A 17,156-nucleotide genomic window follows, 5' to 3' on the forward strand; every position below is an offset into this window, starting at 1 on the left:
CACAATATTCACACATTTTAAAAAAACATATATACGTATATGTATATACATACAGAGTATCTCACAAAAGTGAGTACACCCCTAGGTGAAAATGTCCAAATTGTGCCCAAAGTGTCAATATTTTCAGTGGCCACCATTATCTTCCAACACTGCCTTAACTCTGTGGGGCATGGAGTTCATTACATCATGGAGCTGGTGGATGTTAGAGACCTTGCGCTCCTCCACCTTCCATTTGAGGATGACCCACAGATGCCAGGCCAGTCAAATACCTTTACCCTCAGTTTATTTAGCAAGGCACTGGTCTTTTTGGAGGTGTGTTTGGGATTGTTATCATGTTGGAATACTGTCGTGTGGCCCAGTTTCTGAAGGAAGGGGATCATGCTCTGCTGGAGTATATCACAGTACATGTTGGCAGTCATGGTTACCTCAATTAACTGTAGTTCCCCAGTGCCAGCAGCAGTCATGCAGCCCCAAACAATGACATTCCACCACCATGTTTGACTGTAGGCAAGACACACTTTATTTATTTATTTAGGACAGTGCATGTTAATGAACATAAATGTAAAAATAAATTACATGAATGTCTTTGTACTCCTCACCTGGTTGCCGCCACACATCCTTGACACCATATGAATAATATTTAGTTTGTCTTGGTCTCATAAGGCCACAAATAATCCATGTCCTTAGTCGTCTTGTCTTCAGCAAACTGTTTGCGGGGGCTTTCTTGTGCCTTATCTTTAGAAAAAGATTCCTTCTGGGACGATAGCCATTTGATGCAGTGTGTATGGTCTGAGGACTGACAGGCTGACCCTCCACGCCTTCAGCCTCTGCAGCAATGCTGGTAGCACTCATACATCTGTTTTCAAAAGACTACCTTTGGATATGACGCTGAGCATGTGCACTCAACTTCTTTGGTCGACCATGTTGAGGTTTGTTCTGAGTGGAAACTGTGCTGTTAAACTGTATGGTCTTGACCACTGTGTGTTGGCAATAATCTTATAGCCTTGGCCATCTTTATGTAGAGTATCAATTCATTTTTTCAGATCCTCAGAGAGTTCTTTGCCATCATGTGTCATGTTAGCCTTCCAGTGACCAGTAAGAGAGAGTGTGAGCACAACAGCAAATTCAGCACTTCCAGTTCCTTATTTGCACCTGATACCTTTTAACACTAACACTGTATATGTATGTATATATATATATATATATATGTGTGTGTATATATATATATGTGTATATATGTGTGTGTGTGTATATATATATATGTGTATATATATATGTGTGTGTATATATATATATGTGTGTATATATATATATATGTGTATATATATATATGTGTATATATATATATGTGTATATATGTGTATGTATATATATATATATATATATATATATATATATATATATATGTGTGTGTGTGTGTGTGTGCTCTTTTTAAAGCTTAGAAAAGCGGAAACCACTTGCAGTGACCCACACGTTGCATATGTAAATGTAGGAAATAAAATGCTCCGAGTGGGTTTCCGCTGCAATAAAATACCTTGAATATAAAAAGATGTTGGAACCGCTCGCTGGTGCGGCGCTTGGTGGAAATATCTTCTTGATGCCTGCTTGCGTCAGCACGCAAATACAAAGAGGGATTTCCCCCATGTTTGATGCGTCTGCGGCAAACTGGTTTGGCATTAATGCCGTCTGCGCGAAGATGCAGGGATATGAAAGGATTCGCGGCACAGTCTAATTTTAGGGGTATCCAACATTGCTACAGACGCAGAACATTAGTGGGATTTGTTGCATTTAGGTGCTGTCGGAAAGTGTCGTAATTTAGAGCGGGTAAAATTGAAAAACAACTACATGTGGAAATTATGGCGTCATGAAGAGCACATAGGGTGCTTTTCGAAACATTTTTATTGGAGGTGTGGTTTAATTACTAAAATGTGAATTTGTTAGAGCATTTCATTAGAGGGAAAGACTGCACGTGAAATATTGTATAATGCATTTAGGCGCAGACTTGTATGGTTTTTAGTCATTACTGTCATAGAAAAGCAAAATGGAATCATTATTTAGCACTCTAAATCGACAGAAGGGGGAGCTTACGCAGGGAACGTGAAGGCGGCATTGATTCAAGAGGAATGTCAAGCCACGGGAAGTAACCCAGCCTGTGATTGGTTACAGCCCGTCACGTGAGCATTTCCCAAGCGGAGTTTCCACGACAGCTGGAAGCCGAGCGGCACAAGCGCATCGCTTCTCGGCTAAAAAAATTGAAATAACAAGGCTCCTGGTCGTCTCAGCACCTCCAGATAAACCCCGGTCTGGCATGGGCGACAAGAGGAGTCCGACAAGGTAACGAGCGAATTAGTGCGTGCTGGATATTCAGGGCTAGGGGAGGGGAACGGACATCGGCAAGCGCACGGGGGAAAAAATGGGTTTTCTTTACGGCCCCCCTCCCCTTCTCCCTCCCTCTCTCTCTCATTGCCTCACTCGCTGCTTGTGTGTATGTGCGCGTGCAGGCTGTGTGTGTGTGTGTGCGCGCGCGCGCGCGGGTGTTAAAACCTCATCGCCAATTACAGTGTCGGATCATAGCGCGCTTTGCAGATGATTTCCTAAATCCTACAGGCTTACACTGATGTTTGCTATCGATAGCCTTCGTGGATGAGTGGTGCCCGAACTCACTCTTGTCTCCTCTCGATCCTTTCCTCTCCCATCTTTTCTTTTCGTTTTTTTCTCCTCTTTTTTTCCTCCTTTTTTTTCTAAATTTATTGTCTTAAAAGGCCGAAGCGTCAACCGAAGCCCTCCTCCGACGAGGGGTTCTGGGACTGCAGCGTGTGCACGTACAAGAACACGGCAGAGGCTTTTAAGTGCATGATGTGTGATGTCAGGAAGGGGACATCAACAAGGTAAGGATGGATATACATTACCTTTGGTGTGTTTTACATTAGTGGGGCCCCGCTGGGGGTGTGAGGGGTGGGGTGGTGTAGGGTCCTTTGGGAATGGAGGGGCTGGCCATGTTAACTGACAATTGTGTGGATTTTGAACCCTTACTACACAATTCAGAGTAAACATAAACAAAGTATCCTCTTTTTTTTCCTCTTTTTTTGTGTTATTCAATTTGGTGTGTTTTCTGTGAAAGGAAGATCCGTAAAGTCAGTATGTTTATTTACTAATTGCACCCTTTCACGTCTCCTCTAAGCAGTGCATTAGTCTCCATGTTCCTGCCAGCTGACACTGACCTCAGTGAACTGAGGGAAGAGGGATAGCTTGTTCCTTAAGCACACACATCCATTTCACTGCCCTGCAGATATTTGTAAGAGACCTCTTATAGGCATGCACATGACCTCGCTCACAGGTACTCAAGCGTACAAATGCACAGCACGAAGGTGCGTGCGCGCACACACACAGCTGCCCTCTGTGCCTGTGGCTGCTACTTCCCCCTGACATCAGTGATTTGAAGCAGGAAATGGCTGTTATTCCTCAGTGACACTCATTATCAGGAGGAAAACACAACAAAGAGTGAAGGAGAGGAAGTGTAGCTGTTTAGCTGTGGCTATAGGGAAGCTGTGCATTGTTACATGATCTCCCTCTTTAATGCATCATAATTATCCTCTCCTGCATTAGCGTGACTTTCCCAGTGATTAAACTACAACATAAACAACAATGCTTCAGTGCTCTTGTCAGCTTTGATGCCTTTTCATGAGAGTGTTTCTTCTGTGTGTTACTGAAATGCCCGCGTTTATTTCTCTGTCTTTTTCTGTGTGTGTGTGTGGGAGTGCTAGTTGTGAAAAGAGGTTGTCAGAGCAGCTGCCAGACAGACAGCCATAGCTCATTACTATGCAACAGCTTAATCAGCCTGCTGTCATCAGAGACACACACACACACACGCTGAGTACAGATGCACTCAACATGCAAATTGTACTCATGACCGCATACATATTTGTTCGCAAATGCACACCCATAAACATGCAGTCAAAGTGCAGAGCTGCTGCTCACAGAGGGAATGAGGAGCAGACATGCTGTTATCATTGGGTCCAGCTTATTGCTACTGAGAGTTGATTGTTTAGAGGACACTCCATTGAGATTGGTGTGTTTGCAGCTTTGCCAAGAACCTGTCTGATTCCTCATGTCACCAAAAGCGTCCTTTGTCTTCCCCATCTGGACTTTTTTTTTTTCCAAAGTTGGCAAGGACACAAGAGCGAGAATTCCTCACTTGCACCCCTGATACCCAGGCGACAAATTTAGAAAATGTCCGTGAGAAGGTCTTATTTAATGTTAATAACCTTCTGTCTTCCCAACTGCAGTGCTACGCAAATGTTGTAGTAGCATTAGTGCGGTCATGTACCCGCCACACACATGCATGTGAGCCAAACATGGGCTAATGCTGCAGCAAAATGGCCACACAGGTGGTCGCAGCTGTTAATGACCAAACACAACAGACAAGTGGATTTCTCGGCGAGCAAACCCAAGGTGCTAAAGGGCAAACAACACGCAGAATATGAATGCGGGGCACAGCAAATTCCCTTGCTGGTTGCTAAACAAGCATGACTGAGCTATTGCTGTGGAGTAAATGAATTAATGCTCAGCAGAGGCGTGGAGTGTCCAGTGGTTAGAGGAAGTGTCCTGCAGCCTGAAGGACACAGCCAATGTGAGTTCTGTGGGGATGGCTTAAATCAGCCTGGCAGTAACCTAACACATAAAATGGCACTTTGCTCAACTGGATTTGTGTGGTTTTTGGCAAGGAGTCGAGGCAGTGACTGGTACAAAAAGAGAATGTTTTAGGACGAGGTGGAAATAATTTAGGCTGAGGAGTGTTTGCGTGTTGCCGTCAAGAGGTAAAATAAATGTTTTATGAAGGCAAGCTTTAGCAGATCTTGCCGCCTCAATCCCTGTGATGTGGAGAGATGATCTACTGCAGGGGCCCAAAGCCAGCGGGGCTGATTGAAAGCACGTTGTTGAGGCTGTGAGTTTGAGACTGCAGACAGGGATACATCAGCAGAATTGGTCTCGCTTATCGGAGGAGGTCGAGTAAATGGAAGAGCGAGACACTTTGACAAAGTGGGAACTGGCTGACGTTCTTTTAATTCTGTCGGCAGCTCAAAAACCCGTACTGCGAGGAGGAAGTGAAATTTGGAGGAACAAAAAGTAGGGCCTGCGTTTTTGTAAAGCACAAGAGAAAGTGCACGCTCGCTCAAAACATGATGGAGTCATTTGCGCTGATTAATGTGGAAAAATACAGTGTGTTGCTCTTTACGACAAGCTGCGAGCTTACAACGTTTAATTAGGGCAGACTTGGAGAGCTTTGGGATCACAACGTATCATGCAATCTCATTACTGTACTTCAGAGAACCATTTTATCTTCCCAAAACTCTTTTGACTGAGTCCCACACTTTGAAAACAAGCCTGATCGATCGAAGTGTCTTACACCCCTTTTTCACCTGTGCAGTGCCATTGCCCAATTTAGAATCACAGCACCACAAAATTGCTTCTCCCAAAGTTGTCAGTGCTTGTGGGGAGGGGCTGCTGTAACAAATTTACCAATGTTTGGCAGATGTAACCCAACTTCTGCTAGTAATACTGTGTATTGGCTCTCATAGAAAGCACCAGGTTTGGCACAGCATTAGTAGAAAATAGACTGTTTGATAATGTAATACAAGATCACAGATTTGATTCCTGCATGGTCCCTGAGCAAGGCATTTTAGGGTCTCACATCGTGTCTGTCATGACTTGTCCTGTATTATCCTAATCCTTGAGGAATGCAGTGAAAGCTAAGATTTGTTTCAGCTGTAATTTTCCTTGCTGCTGTTTGGAATAAAAGTCTTAAAATGTCATGTGAAGTGGTGCTGAAAGACAGCTGTTTAACCGAAACATCGTCCTTAGCCAATTTCAGCTGGGTGTAATAGAGCAGTGTGTGACCTTCCCTCACATCCACACCTGCATCTGTTCAATGAGCAGAGCTCCAACAAATCAGAGCTGCTGGGGAAATGCTCCATGTTCAGGAGCCTGTTTGGCAGCATTATATTTCTACATATTTCTCTATTTATGACAGCCACTTCGATCATGCTTCCTATTAGTTAGCTCCTGTTTGTGTTCACCCTCTCCCTATGCTTATCTCCTCTTTCTCTTGGCGACTGGCGTTGTGTCTCCCCCTTTCTGTGTCTTCCCAGGCATTGAACTTAACCTGGGGCGTCTGTCGGTGACAGAATGACTGATGTGCAGGGTTTTGCCTGCTCCACCTAAACAAGTGCAAACCATTCTGGCTGGTTGGGAGCCTGTCAGCATTTGACTGTGTTTTGTGTGTTTTTAGATGTTGTTTTATCAACCCCCCCCCCACAAAAGCTCACATTCACAGTTTATGTGCAGTCCACATTACTAAACACTGAGCTCAAAATGTGCATTTGGCTCGAATGTGGCTGATTCACTCACTGTGAAAATCCAGCTCTCGATATGACTAGTTTTAAGTATACATACAATATGGCTTTTTTACAGACTTTATAGACAAACAGTGAGGACAACCCTTTTTGCTATATTGCATTTCTCTGTATAAACAGACAAACTGTGTAACTAGCAAAGAGCAACACACTCGAGTCATGTGTTTCCATTCCAGTTAAGTGCTAAGAATGAAATGGTTTCAGGGTTTGCTTTCATTGTTTTCCTTTGATCCGTAACACTGAGTCATCCCAGGAAAATGTTACGAAATGCATCCAGGTATTTTTGGTTGTGTGCATCCTTTGAGTTCAGAATAGCCGTTGGATCACAAGTGACTAAGTCAGATGAGATCATTAGAACAGGCATCAACAGATGAGCACAGCTATATGAGCTGGTATTCATACAACTATGATGACTGGCTGTAAATTGAATTTTTAACTTGGCGTATGAAACACTATATAGCAACAATCAATGTCTTGTAATCCCATTTGAATGATTACTTCCTCTAATAAGTGACACAGTTGGCTCAGCTGTGTGGGTTACTGGTATTAGTGCTTACATAGCATACAAACACCGAGTGCACACCACGGACAATGAAGCTGGCTGTTATCACGTCACTGTGGCTCAAGATTATGGCTACGTGATAAGCCTGTAATTACTGCGGTGACACTGATGCATGACATACTGCTCTGTGTGTTTGTGCAGGCAGGCGTTTGTGTGAGAGGACAATGTAGCGTAGTGTGGCTAGCAGGCTGGAGAAGGTGTCATAAACCACAGGACGTGGAGGGCCATCTGTCTCCCTCTCTGTTCCACACACACGAACACACACACAGTGGTAGCATGTACTGGCAGGGAAAGACATTAATCATCAGGTTTGGAGGAGCTCCCAGGAGCAACATACAACCTGCTGATAGAAAATTTGAAACAAACACACAGACACACACCTACACCTGGATTGAGTGTTCAACAGGGCATAAAATAAGCTATATGACAATGATCTCACAATCATCACAGAACAGCGAGATGAAAGTTGTTTATAGGAGCACGCTCTGATGCTTATTTGCAGTCCATCAGCTGTCCTGTTGGCTGTTTGCTCATCACATTGTGTACCCGATAAATGACAGCATGCAGTCCAAACATCTGCAGAATTCTGTACTGTGTTTTGGGAGCCACTCATTAGAAGTTCAATATTTTAACAAAACAAATCTATATAGAGCACAATCCTGAAACACAAGCTCGACGCCTTGTTTTGCTTGTGACTCACTCTGCCATAGGCTGAACATGCACTGCATAGCCACTAAAAAGTGATGGCACATGTGCTCTGCTGATGGTTTGCATATACTAGTTATGTACCTGGTGATTAATTTACCAGTCATTTAAATGAGAGAAAAAATTAGACTGGTCAAGTCGTCTAACATACAGAAACCCTTCGCAAAACATTTAAAACTGAGTGCTTGAAATGGATAAAGCTAACATTGGCCTAACATATATTGCATGTGTATTTTAAGAGTTATATGAAACAGTTATTAGTCATGTTTGTCATTAATCAAATCACGTTTCAAATTTTTCTGAAATGCGCAGGACTTTTCTTGTTTTTTACATTCTGGTTATACATCGCTTTGGTTGCTTGGTTGTATAGTCGCACACATCCCTAGCTTATGATGTATGGCGATAATACAAATAGCCCGAACCACTGAGTGTTTGACACTTCCACTTCCAATTGATATTTAGGATACTGGACTCTGATAGGATTTAGATCGATAGTCGACAGGGATATTTTTGGAACACATATTGATAGATAAGTTCCCGAAACGATACTAGCAATAACTTAAAATACATCGTCACAAAGCTGGAACCAAGTTTTTAGTTTAGAGCCTCAGCAGTTCCCTTGATCGTGTTTCTTTATTTATATAATGAAAAAATATTTTTGGACTTGTCAGAGATTCAAAGAATATTATAATATTTTTCGCAGACATTTTTCACCATTGCTGTACTTTCAGGCACTGTTAATCAAAAAGAATCCACAGATTAATCTACAAGTGAAATAATTGTTTACTCCATATCTGCCAACCGTTGGGTTGAGTAGGGTTATATTTCAAGAAAACTTGCAATAACAACATTTTCAACGATATAGAAAAAAAATATTCTGAACATTTTATCAATACTTGCAGGCAGCAGAATTTATTAGTGCAACAAAAATGAAGCTGTTTTGCAGCGAGCTACTGTTATTGATGACAGACTTTTAATTCGAAATACTGAAACAACATCCCAGGAGAATTATAGTGCAAAAGCACGGCATTATATCAACTGCCACAGCATACCAAATGTAAGCATACAAGTAATAACAAAGTAGCTTAACCTTGTAACTTGTAAGGAGCTTGCTAATATTGTCATATAATAAAACAGAAAATATTTTTCAATCTGGGATTTTGTATCTCTAGTTGAGCTTTTTAACCAGCTGCTTAAAGCCCTGCTTTGCCATATACCATGTAACCACATTAATAATTTCCATCTACCGTTTGCTCTTCCTGTCATATGGAGTGCTGATAGTGAATGCAGTTAGTGATGCTTGGTTGAATCATTTGCTTACTTTTGGGTCGTGCATCACCAGCTGCTAGTATTTCCTCCTTCGTAGCCTGGTTGAACTACACAACCAGGCTACGAAGCCTCAGGTCGCCTCAAGTGGCAAAACAAGAAAATTTTTTTCTGTATAGATTTACAAAGTCTTGTGCTTTGTTGGAGGTTGTTAAAGTATCACTCTTAGTTACTAGGGCTGCCACGTGTGTGTGTCCCAGAATTCATAGCGCAGCCCATCGTGGCCCTGCTCAGTTTCCAACAATGGCGGCAGCTGGTTAGTTTTAATATTACTGTTATTATTCTTTCTGGGTCACAAAATAAATGTTTTACATATTTTCAGGCTAGAATGTAACTGTGTAAACTTCAAATATCTGCTCAGTTTATCAAGACACCACATATTTTCAAAAGCGCTCCGACGTTTTCAGAGGCGTCTTGTTACGCACCAGCTCGATAGTTAGCCTGGGGCAAGGCTCACTAGAGCCGGTGAGAACACCGGACTCCCAGCAAATCGCTTTCAAACCCACCACCGTCTTTCGCTACTCAGGTTAAACATGATATATAAGTCACTTAGATAACTTAAAAATGTTATAGTTTGGCTTTTTTTAGTATTTTATTTGTTCCTGAGTAAATCGGTTTGGCTGAGATTAAAGTTATAGTTTTTACACAGCTGAATAAACATCAAGCAGACAGCTGATCATCAGAAGTGTGAGATGCTCCAGAATTTACTCCGGTGTCCTGTTATATTTTAGCTAGCAAGGAGTTTATTAAACTTCACCGAAACAATCTGCAAATTTCATTAAAATTTAATAAACTATCATCTTGTCTTTATTTTTAGTTAGCACATACCTTAAACACTTAAAGCTGTAAGCTAATGATTGTTATATAAGAGCAGATGCATGCTGGTGCAATAAGCGGTATGTTTTACGTTAAATGGATGCATGATCTGATTAGTCGACTAATCGCAAAAATAATCGCCGCCTAGTCGACTATCAAAATAATCGTTTGTGGCAACCCTATTAGTTACTAAATCACCATCAGAGGTTGACACACCACTCTTCCTCTCAGACATGTCTGGGTTTCTCTCACTGTTATGTGTTGGGAACGTAAAGGCATGTTGCTATAGCAATGATATTGTGATATTATTTTATATCGCATAAAAAATTTATATTGGTATTATTGCAGATGGCATGATACGGCACAGCCCTGCTTATGAAATGTTGCCGTTTCATTGTTCTCTCAGTGTAGCAACTCTGTGGTATGATGTGCATTCCACTGAGGTCACATTTAATCACATGAAACCACCTGGGGCCATATACATGTGTGAATGTGTGTGTGAATGGGTGAATGACTGAATGTAGTGTAAAGTGCTTTGGGGTCCTATGGACTAGAAAAGCACTATACAAATGCAGGCCATTTACCATATACAGTTTGAGTTCCAGCAAACAAGAAACGAGTAGTTATTCAAAACTGTTAAAGGTGATTCTGTGTGAAGGAGTTTAATACCAATCGTTGCCTTTGTTCTGCTAAGATGTGTTAAATGATTAGTGCTCTTAAACACTATCCATGTTGTTTCAGCAGTACTGGTGATAACCCAGTTGTCCATTGTGGCAGAAAATAGAAGTTAATTAGAAAAAATTATGCCAGCTTATGACTTGCTGACATCAGAGTTTTTCTCCCATTTTTGAATCCTTGTGTGATATTTTCTTAAGCCCAGGGCAGCAGTGAACGAGTGGGAGGTCACCGAGTGCATCAGGAGGAGGGAGGGGAAAAAAAGTGAGAGGATAGAAGAGTGTGAACACGATAGATGGTGTGTGTGTGTGTGTGTGTGTGTGTGTGTGTGTGTGTGTGTGTGTGTGTGTGTGTGTGTGTGTGTGTGTGTGCGCGCGACATATTTGGAAAAGGGTCAGCTAGAGTTCCCCTGTCACTGAAGTAAGCATAAGGGATCAGTGGCAACATTTTTTTTTCAGCTCAGTTTCTGCAGAATAAACTAACTTTGCCTCCAGTTCACGATTAAACTTTAAGGTTGTGAGATTGAGAGTGAGGTTTGTGTTTATTTTGTTTCACACAAGAGAGGCCAAAAAAGAAAAAGAACAGCTGTATCAACAAGAAACACAACAACATAAACTACAATACAGTACATTCATCTGCAGATATTTCTTTTTTTCTTTTAAAACCGCCTTAACGAGTTGAAAAAGTTAGAACTTGTGTTACCCTTACAAAAAAAAAAAAAAGCTTTTCAGATCTGTGCTGGCATTGTTGTGGATTGTGTGCTGTGACATCGCCGTGAAGTCAAGTCCTTTTGCCCAGAAATGTTTTATCGACTTACAGAATGGATGACTATACATCTCTCTCTCTTTTGTCCTGTTGTTGTTATTGTGTTAGTGTTAGTAAAGACTGCACAGTTACACTGAAAAAGGACATAAAGATGGCAGGACTAGCCTTCTTGGCTGTCAAAAGAATGATTTTGTTAACTGGAAGATTCAAAGTCTTTCTCAAGGAAACTTGGCTTCTTGAAGTTTCAGACTTTCCTGGCTGTGATTGAATAAGGCCTTAGTCACACAGACGTAGAGACCGCTTAGGAACCATCTGTCAGTCACCAGTCGTGAGGGGAAAAATGTGTATTCCTGGACTACTTGTGAGTGTTGTTGGACATTGCTCCTAGCCGGTGTTAAATCGATTACTAAAGCTCCAGTCACACAGGCTTGGAAACCAGTCAGTGACCCCCCTGGAAACTATCACTAGAGAAAAGTGTGTATTATGGGACCGTTTGGCAAGTGGTTTCTTTAGGTTTTGAAATTGGTTACAAAGACCTCGTTGTGATTGCTTCGGTTGTTAGCAGGTTGCCACGGTTTTCCATAGTTTGTATCGAAGATGCCGACTTGTCTGCAAACACTCGCCAACTACTTACCCAGTAAAGTGCAATGCAAACTGGAAACGGGAACCTTTAAGGGAAAACTTGTGCCTTTTGAAGCATGTTGGTTGCAATAGTAATGACCAAGTTATTCCTCGAAGGCAAATTAATGTTACACATTTCTGTTTTGTGATGCGCTTTTTCAAGTTTCAGTGTTTGCATACCACAGTAATCTGTTTTCACCCAGTGTCAGTCAGCAGCCACTCGTTAACTAGTTGTGGAATATACATTTTCCTTAGCAACCAGCACTTGCCAGGGGGTTGCTGACTCTAGCCCACTATAGGACAGGATGACCGAGGCCTTAGAAAGCTAGGTTAGAAGGCTATGTCTATAAATTTTAATTGTGAATCCCACATACATGCTAATAAGTACCAACCAGTAAAGTAGGAACAAATTAGGTTTGGAACTGTTTTTAATCATTGCTTATCTGAGTATAAAATATTATTATTAGTTATTAGTAATAGTATTAGTTCAAGTTGACCCCCTATTGGTCATTTGTTTAACATAGTGTTGCACTCATGTTCTACAAATAAAACATTGCAGAAGAAGAATCTGTGAAAAAGAACAAGTGAAGGCAAAGATAATAAATGTAACAATAAACTGGCTGATCACTTTCTGTGAATTGAAACCAAGGCTTTGTGTGTTTGCTGTACTCTCCTCTTTGAAGGAAATACAATTTGCTATGTTTAAGCCTCCCCCTGTAATGTCCTAATTTCCCATTGTGGGACTCCATTAGCTGTAGCAGAATGAGTGAAGCAGATATCGACAGGAACAGAGGTTCCAACACGCAGTATTAATGTCTGAAAGAATAGACCGTTACGTTCGGGACAGAAATTATTTTGGAATCAATACACACACATACACAAACCCACACTCGGTGCCCAAAGGGAGGCTAGCAGTGAGGGCCTAAGTGCAGAGATAAACACCATTTGATTGGGTTAACAGAGGCAGCTCTGTTTAGACCTGCCGCTTTGCCTCCCCATAATATTGGGTTGTCTATCTCCTCTTTCACCTCCTGGTTATTGAGCTGGTTCTATTAGTGAGAATCAACTCCACTGTAATACATGGAGGGAGGTTGGCTGTATGTATTTAGACGTGGCCTCACTTGCTCTCTGGCACATCCAGGCTTTCAATCTAAAACATTTTAGGCTGAGGGGAGATTACATTTCAAGCAAAACCATCACTCACTCACTGCATTAATGAGAGGAGGAATTAATTACTTGCATACAGTAAATCACACAAAGTGCACAATGACGTTCTAAACTAAATTCATCAAACAAAAGCCTAAGGATATTATGAATGACGCAGCCAGATGAGTTTTTAGTTCTGGAAGCTGATAACGTTTGTCCTGAGGGCGGGACAGCTGATCCTTTTGTGACCGTTGCTGTTTTGTGTGTATGTTTGTACATTCAGACCACCAGATGCTGTTTAGTTGCTGTAGGACTATTAAACAAAAAGATGTCAAGGAGAGCAGCAAATTACTCGAACTAGGAACAGAGGACTCTGAGAGGCCTTTGTCTTTATTTAAAAAGGAGTCAGCACTTCTGCAGCATCTTGCTGACAAGACAGACATATTAGAGAATCTCTACATCTCCTCCCTATTAGACAGTTATGTAGGCCAAGAGACCCATTTGCATTTTACTTTAGACTTGCTAGCATCACTGCAAGTTATGTGAAGGCAGTGAAAGCTAAGTTTAAAAAAAAATGTCTGTGGGAGAGAGTCTTTGAAGCTTGGCCCCAATTTAGGTCATCCCAGAATTGCTCAACAACATCTTTGCCCTCAGAAAAAGACAGGAGCTTCTGTGTATGTATGTCCATGTGGAATTTGAGGTAGAAAAACCTTTAACTGAGGCTAAATGGGCCACCAGGGCTCACTTTGGAAAAAATGTGCAACTATTTTCTGCACAACAAGTCACAGTGGTCAGACTAATCTGGGATCAGGTGTCATACACTTGAAAGACACCGTAAAGTTGTATTAGAAGTTCTAATGGAATTCTTTGTTTTTCTTTTCTTTTTTTTAAATGAAATTTCATGAAGCTAATATTTTGTAATTGCAGCACATCTTAAATGTAATAAGGCACAGGTTCGTCCACATGAGAAAAATACCATAAGGTAATCAGCATTTTCAACTTTCCAGTGCTACTAACCACAAATCTGTGACATATAGAATCGGAGAGCAATAAGTAAATACCCTCTGGAGCCTGTAGGTGAATGCTGTGAAGGTGATGAAACGGCCCACAGCAATGCAGGGGAGCAGCAGCACTGACAAGTCACCCCTGAAATGCTACAGGCAACATCACGTGCTGGCTCTGACACAGCCACCGGAGCTAATCATTGTGACTCATGATAAATTCTACCAAATCTACTTTATTTCAGAAGCATTCATAGATACAACAAAATATCTTCAAATGAAACAGTAACTGGAGCTTTTTTTAAGCTCTTTGTGACACAATTAACCTGTGCAAAATTGAATAAATGAAACCTCAACTACTGACACACTTGACATCATATAGTCCAATAAGCCAGCATCAGTCATTACGACAAATATTACATGTTACCAATCTGTAGCTATTGTTCTGCTTAGGGTTTAATGTTAAAAATATAATTATACATGCTATGCTTTAATGTACATCACTGGATGCTGTTGCACTGTATATAAAAGCAAACATACATTTTCTTCTAGAATCGCTTTTGTTTTCTATACAACATGCAGTGTAGTATATGGACATGCATGCATTCATACTGTGTGTAATTCATTTGTGTGTGCATGCAATTAATAAAGGCACTAGATGTGTAGACCGCCCCAACAGATGGCCTTTTCAGCACACTTCCCTCTCAGGCTAGGGCTCTTGGCAAGCTCCAAAATACACACACATACAGAGTCCTGCTCAGAAATACGATCACAGTCCTAATGCATGCTCCTGTAGCCAACCAGTTGCATAATACATTATTTCTGAGACATTACACCCTCATGAAAGATGGAGGTATGAATGTGAGGAGGACCATTTAATATCACATTGGCTCTGTCTTCAGCGATTTGTGGAACCTGTGTGTGAAGGTATATTATCCATGCTTCTCAGGAACATCCCCTCACATCAACAACTCGGCACTTGCTTTGCATCGAGAACAAACTACAGTTAAGTTATTCTATTTTAAGTCCCAAAAAATGGTGCCCAGTTCTTGAAAGGCCACAATGAAAAGCATAATTGTACTCGAGCAGACATGGAGGGCGTATTCACATCATCGCAGCTAATGCCGTGCACAGACAAGTATCATCACTGCAGTGTACATAAAGCATTTAAAGCGATTACTGGTTAACAATGACTGCATGTTCAACATAAGAGCGGGGGGATCATGGATGGTGTCATTCTGTCTTACAGACGCCTACCTGAGTAAAGAATGTGTGGCGAACACACCTATTAATATCAAAGCAGGATTTTACATTGTAGCTGTGGCTACAATGTAGCTTGCCATCACCAGTGTGTGAATGGGTGGATGACTGAATGTAGTGTAAAGCGCTTTGGGATCCTTAGGGACTGAGTAAAGCGCTATACAAATACTGACCATTTACCATGTTGTAGTCAGTTAGTTGCAGTGACATTCAAAAGTAAGCCTAACTATTATTTCCGCAGATGATTAATCTGCTAAATATTTTATATTCAGTATGTTTTGCACACTTCTAATTCCTACTGCACCTGTGTATTTACCACAACTGATCTTGTCTTGTGAGTGCTAAAAACAAGCCTGCACAGGTACACTCCACATCTCACAGATGGCTGAACTCCGGGTTTTATTTTAAATGCACTCAGCGTGTGTTGCCAGTGTTAAGAGCACTTGAGCAGCACCATCCTAACCAGCACTGGCAGTGATCATTGGCTCTTGATTATAGTGGTAGGCTAGCACAAAGCCATGTGTTCATTGTGCTTTTCCCTCTCATTAATCTGCCTCTCTCCGTCTCTCCCTTTGTCTCTCCCTCTCCGTCTTTTTCCCTTCATCCCCTTTTCGACACTCCTCCCTCCTGGATCAGGAAGCCACGTCCCGTATCCCAGCTAGTTTCTCAGCAGCAGGTAACGCAGCAGTTTGTGCTGCCCTCACAGCCCAAAAAGGAAAAGAAGGAGAGAGTCGAGAAGGAGAAGAGCGACAGAGAGCCGCCGCTTAAGAAGAACAGCCACAAGAAGATGAGGTAAGCGAGCTGATGCCAGGTTGGCAGAGTCAGATATTAGAGGGATTCATGAATAAACATGGAAAAGTGCAAAAACTGTTTATGTTGCCACCTGGAGTTAGGCTGTCATGTTTCATAAAGAATTTCAGGAAGTGGGAAGTGGGAGACACCAGGAGTATATTTCAAAGCAGCACCAGGAAGACTCTCTTTATGCAGGATTTTTAAAAATAGCCTTGTATGCTTAATGGTCTTTTCCACTCACTCATCAGGCCAAGACTAAAAAACATCGATCGCAGCAGCGCCCAGCACTTGGAGGTGACGGTTGGGGACCTGACAGTCATCATAACGGACTTTAAGGAGAAGGCCAAGCCCTCAGCCACCTCGGCCACTTCCTCCAGCTCCGTGTCATCGGCCGACCACCACAGCCAGAACGGCTCTAGCTCAGAGAACACAGAGAAGGGCCTTTCCCGCTCTTCCTCACCCAGAGGAGAGGGGAGCTCGGTCAACGGAGAGTCTCACTGAGTCAGCCTCCTTGAAACCTTTCCCTCCACCCCGCCTCCATCAACGTCTCATCTGCAAGTCCACAAGTCACTAGAGGAGTATCCTGCCTCTACATTAGAGCTGCACGATAATGAATAAAACTTTTCTTTTTCTCCTGTTTGTTTTTTTTTTTCTTTAAAATTTTTTGTTTTTATTAGAAATTTTTTTGCTGCAAGGACACATCAGATTTGGCGAGTTTGATCAGTTAGCGGATTTTCTACAGCAGTGGAATTGTGCATTTAGAAAGCAATACGACTTTTGCTAAATCTTGGAAGGGTTTTAGTAGTCTACTTGGTAGGTTGGAATTATTTTTTGTGTAGTTGTAAGTAAGCAGCACACTGTCTAAAAGCTTGCTCCTGGAATATTTACTCACAGACTGATGAGGAACTTCTTCAGAACTGACAGGAGAAACAAAGTTTTGGATAGAGTGCTGGATCCTCATGCTTTAGGTTTTCCTCCACGTGCACCTAACCTCCATGATTTGTCTTTTTTCCCTATGAAATGTGGATCCCTGTCCTTGCTTTCATCTTCATAATCATCATCAACATCAGTGGA

General features: G+C 41.8%; 1 protein-coding gene across 1 annotated transcript; it reads left to right on the plus strand.

The window, feature by feature from the left end:
• Nucleotides 1–2,134: 2,134 nt before the first annotated feature.
• On the plus strand, nucleotides 2,135–16,719 carry yaf2 (YY1 associated factor 2). Its single transcript, XM_026147335.2, has 4 exons — nucleotides 2,135–2,334; nucleotides 2,763–2,888; nucleotides 15,927–16,082; nucleotides 16,331–16,719. The coding sequence occupies exons 1-4, from the start codon at nucleotides 2,309–2,311 to the stop codon at nucleotides 16,581–16,583; spliced, it is 561 nt and encodes a 186-aa protein (XP_026003120.1). The 5' UTR covers nucleotides 2,135–2,308; the 3' UTR covers nucleotides 16,584–16,719.
• Nucleotides 16,720–17,156: the final 437 nt, after the last annotated feature.

Source organism: Astatotilapia calliptera, chromosome 17, assembly GCF_964374335.1.
Source record: "Astatotilapia calliptera chromosome 17, fAstCal68.1, whole genome shotgun sequence".
NCBI classification, from domain to species: Eukaryota; Metazoa; Chordata; class Actinopteri; order Cichliformes; family Cichlidae; genus Astatotilapia; species Astatotilapia calliptera.

Excerpts from the sequence above, each read along its gene's own strand:
- yaf2 (XM_026147335.2), top strand. The coding sequence starts at position 2,309 with ATGGGCGACAAGAGGAGTCCGACAAG. Across the intron at positions 2,335-2,762 it reads GACAAGAGGAGTCCGACAAG|GCCGAAGCGTCAACCGAAGC; the intron begins GTAACGAGCGAA and ends TTGTCTTAAAAG. Across the intron at positions 16,083-16,330 it reads AACAGCCACAAGAAGATGAG|GCCAAGACTAAAAAACATCG; the intron begins GTAAGCGAGCTG and ends CTCACTCATCAG.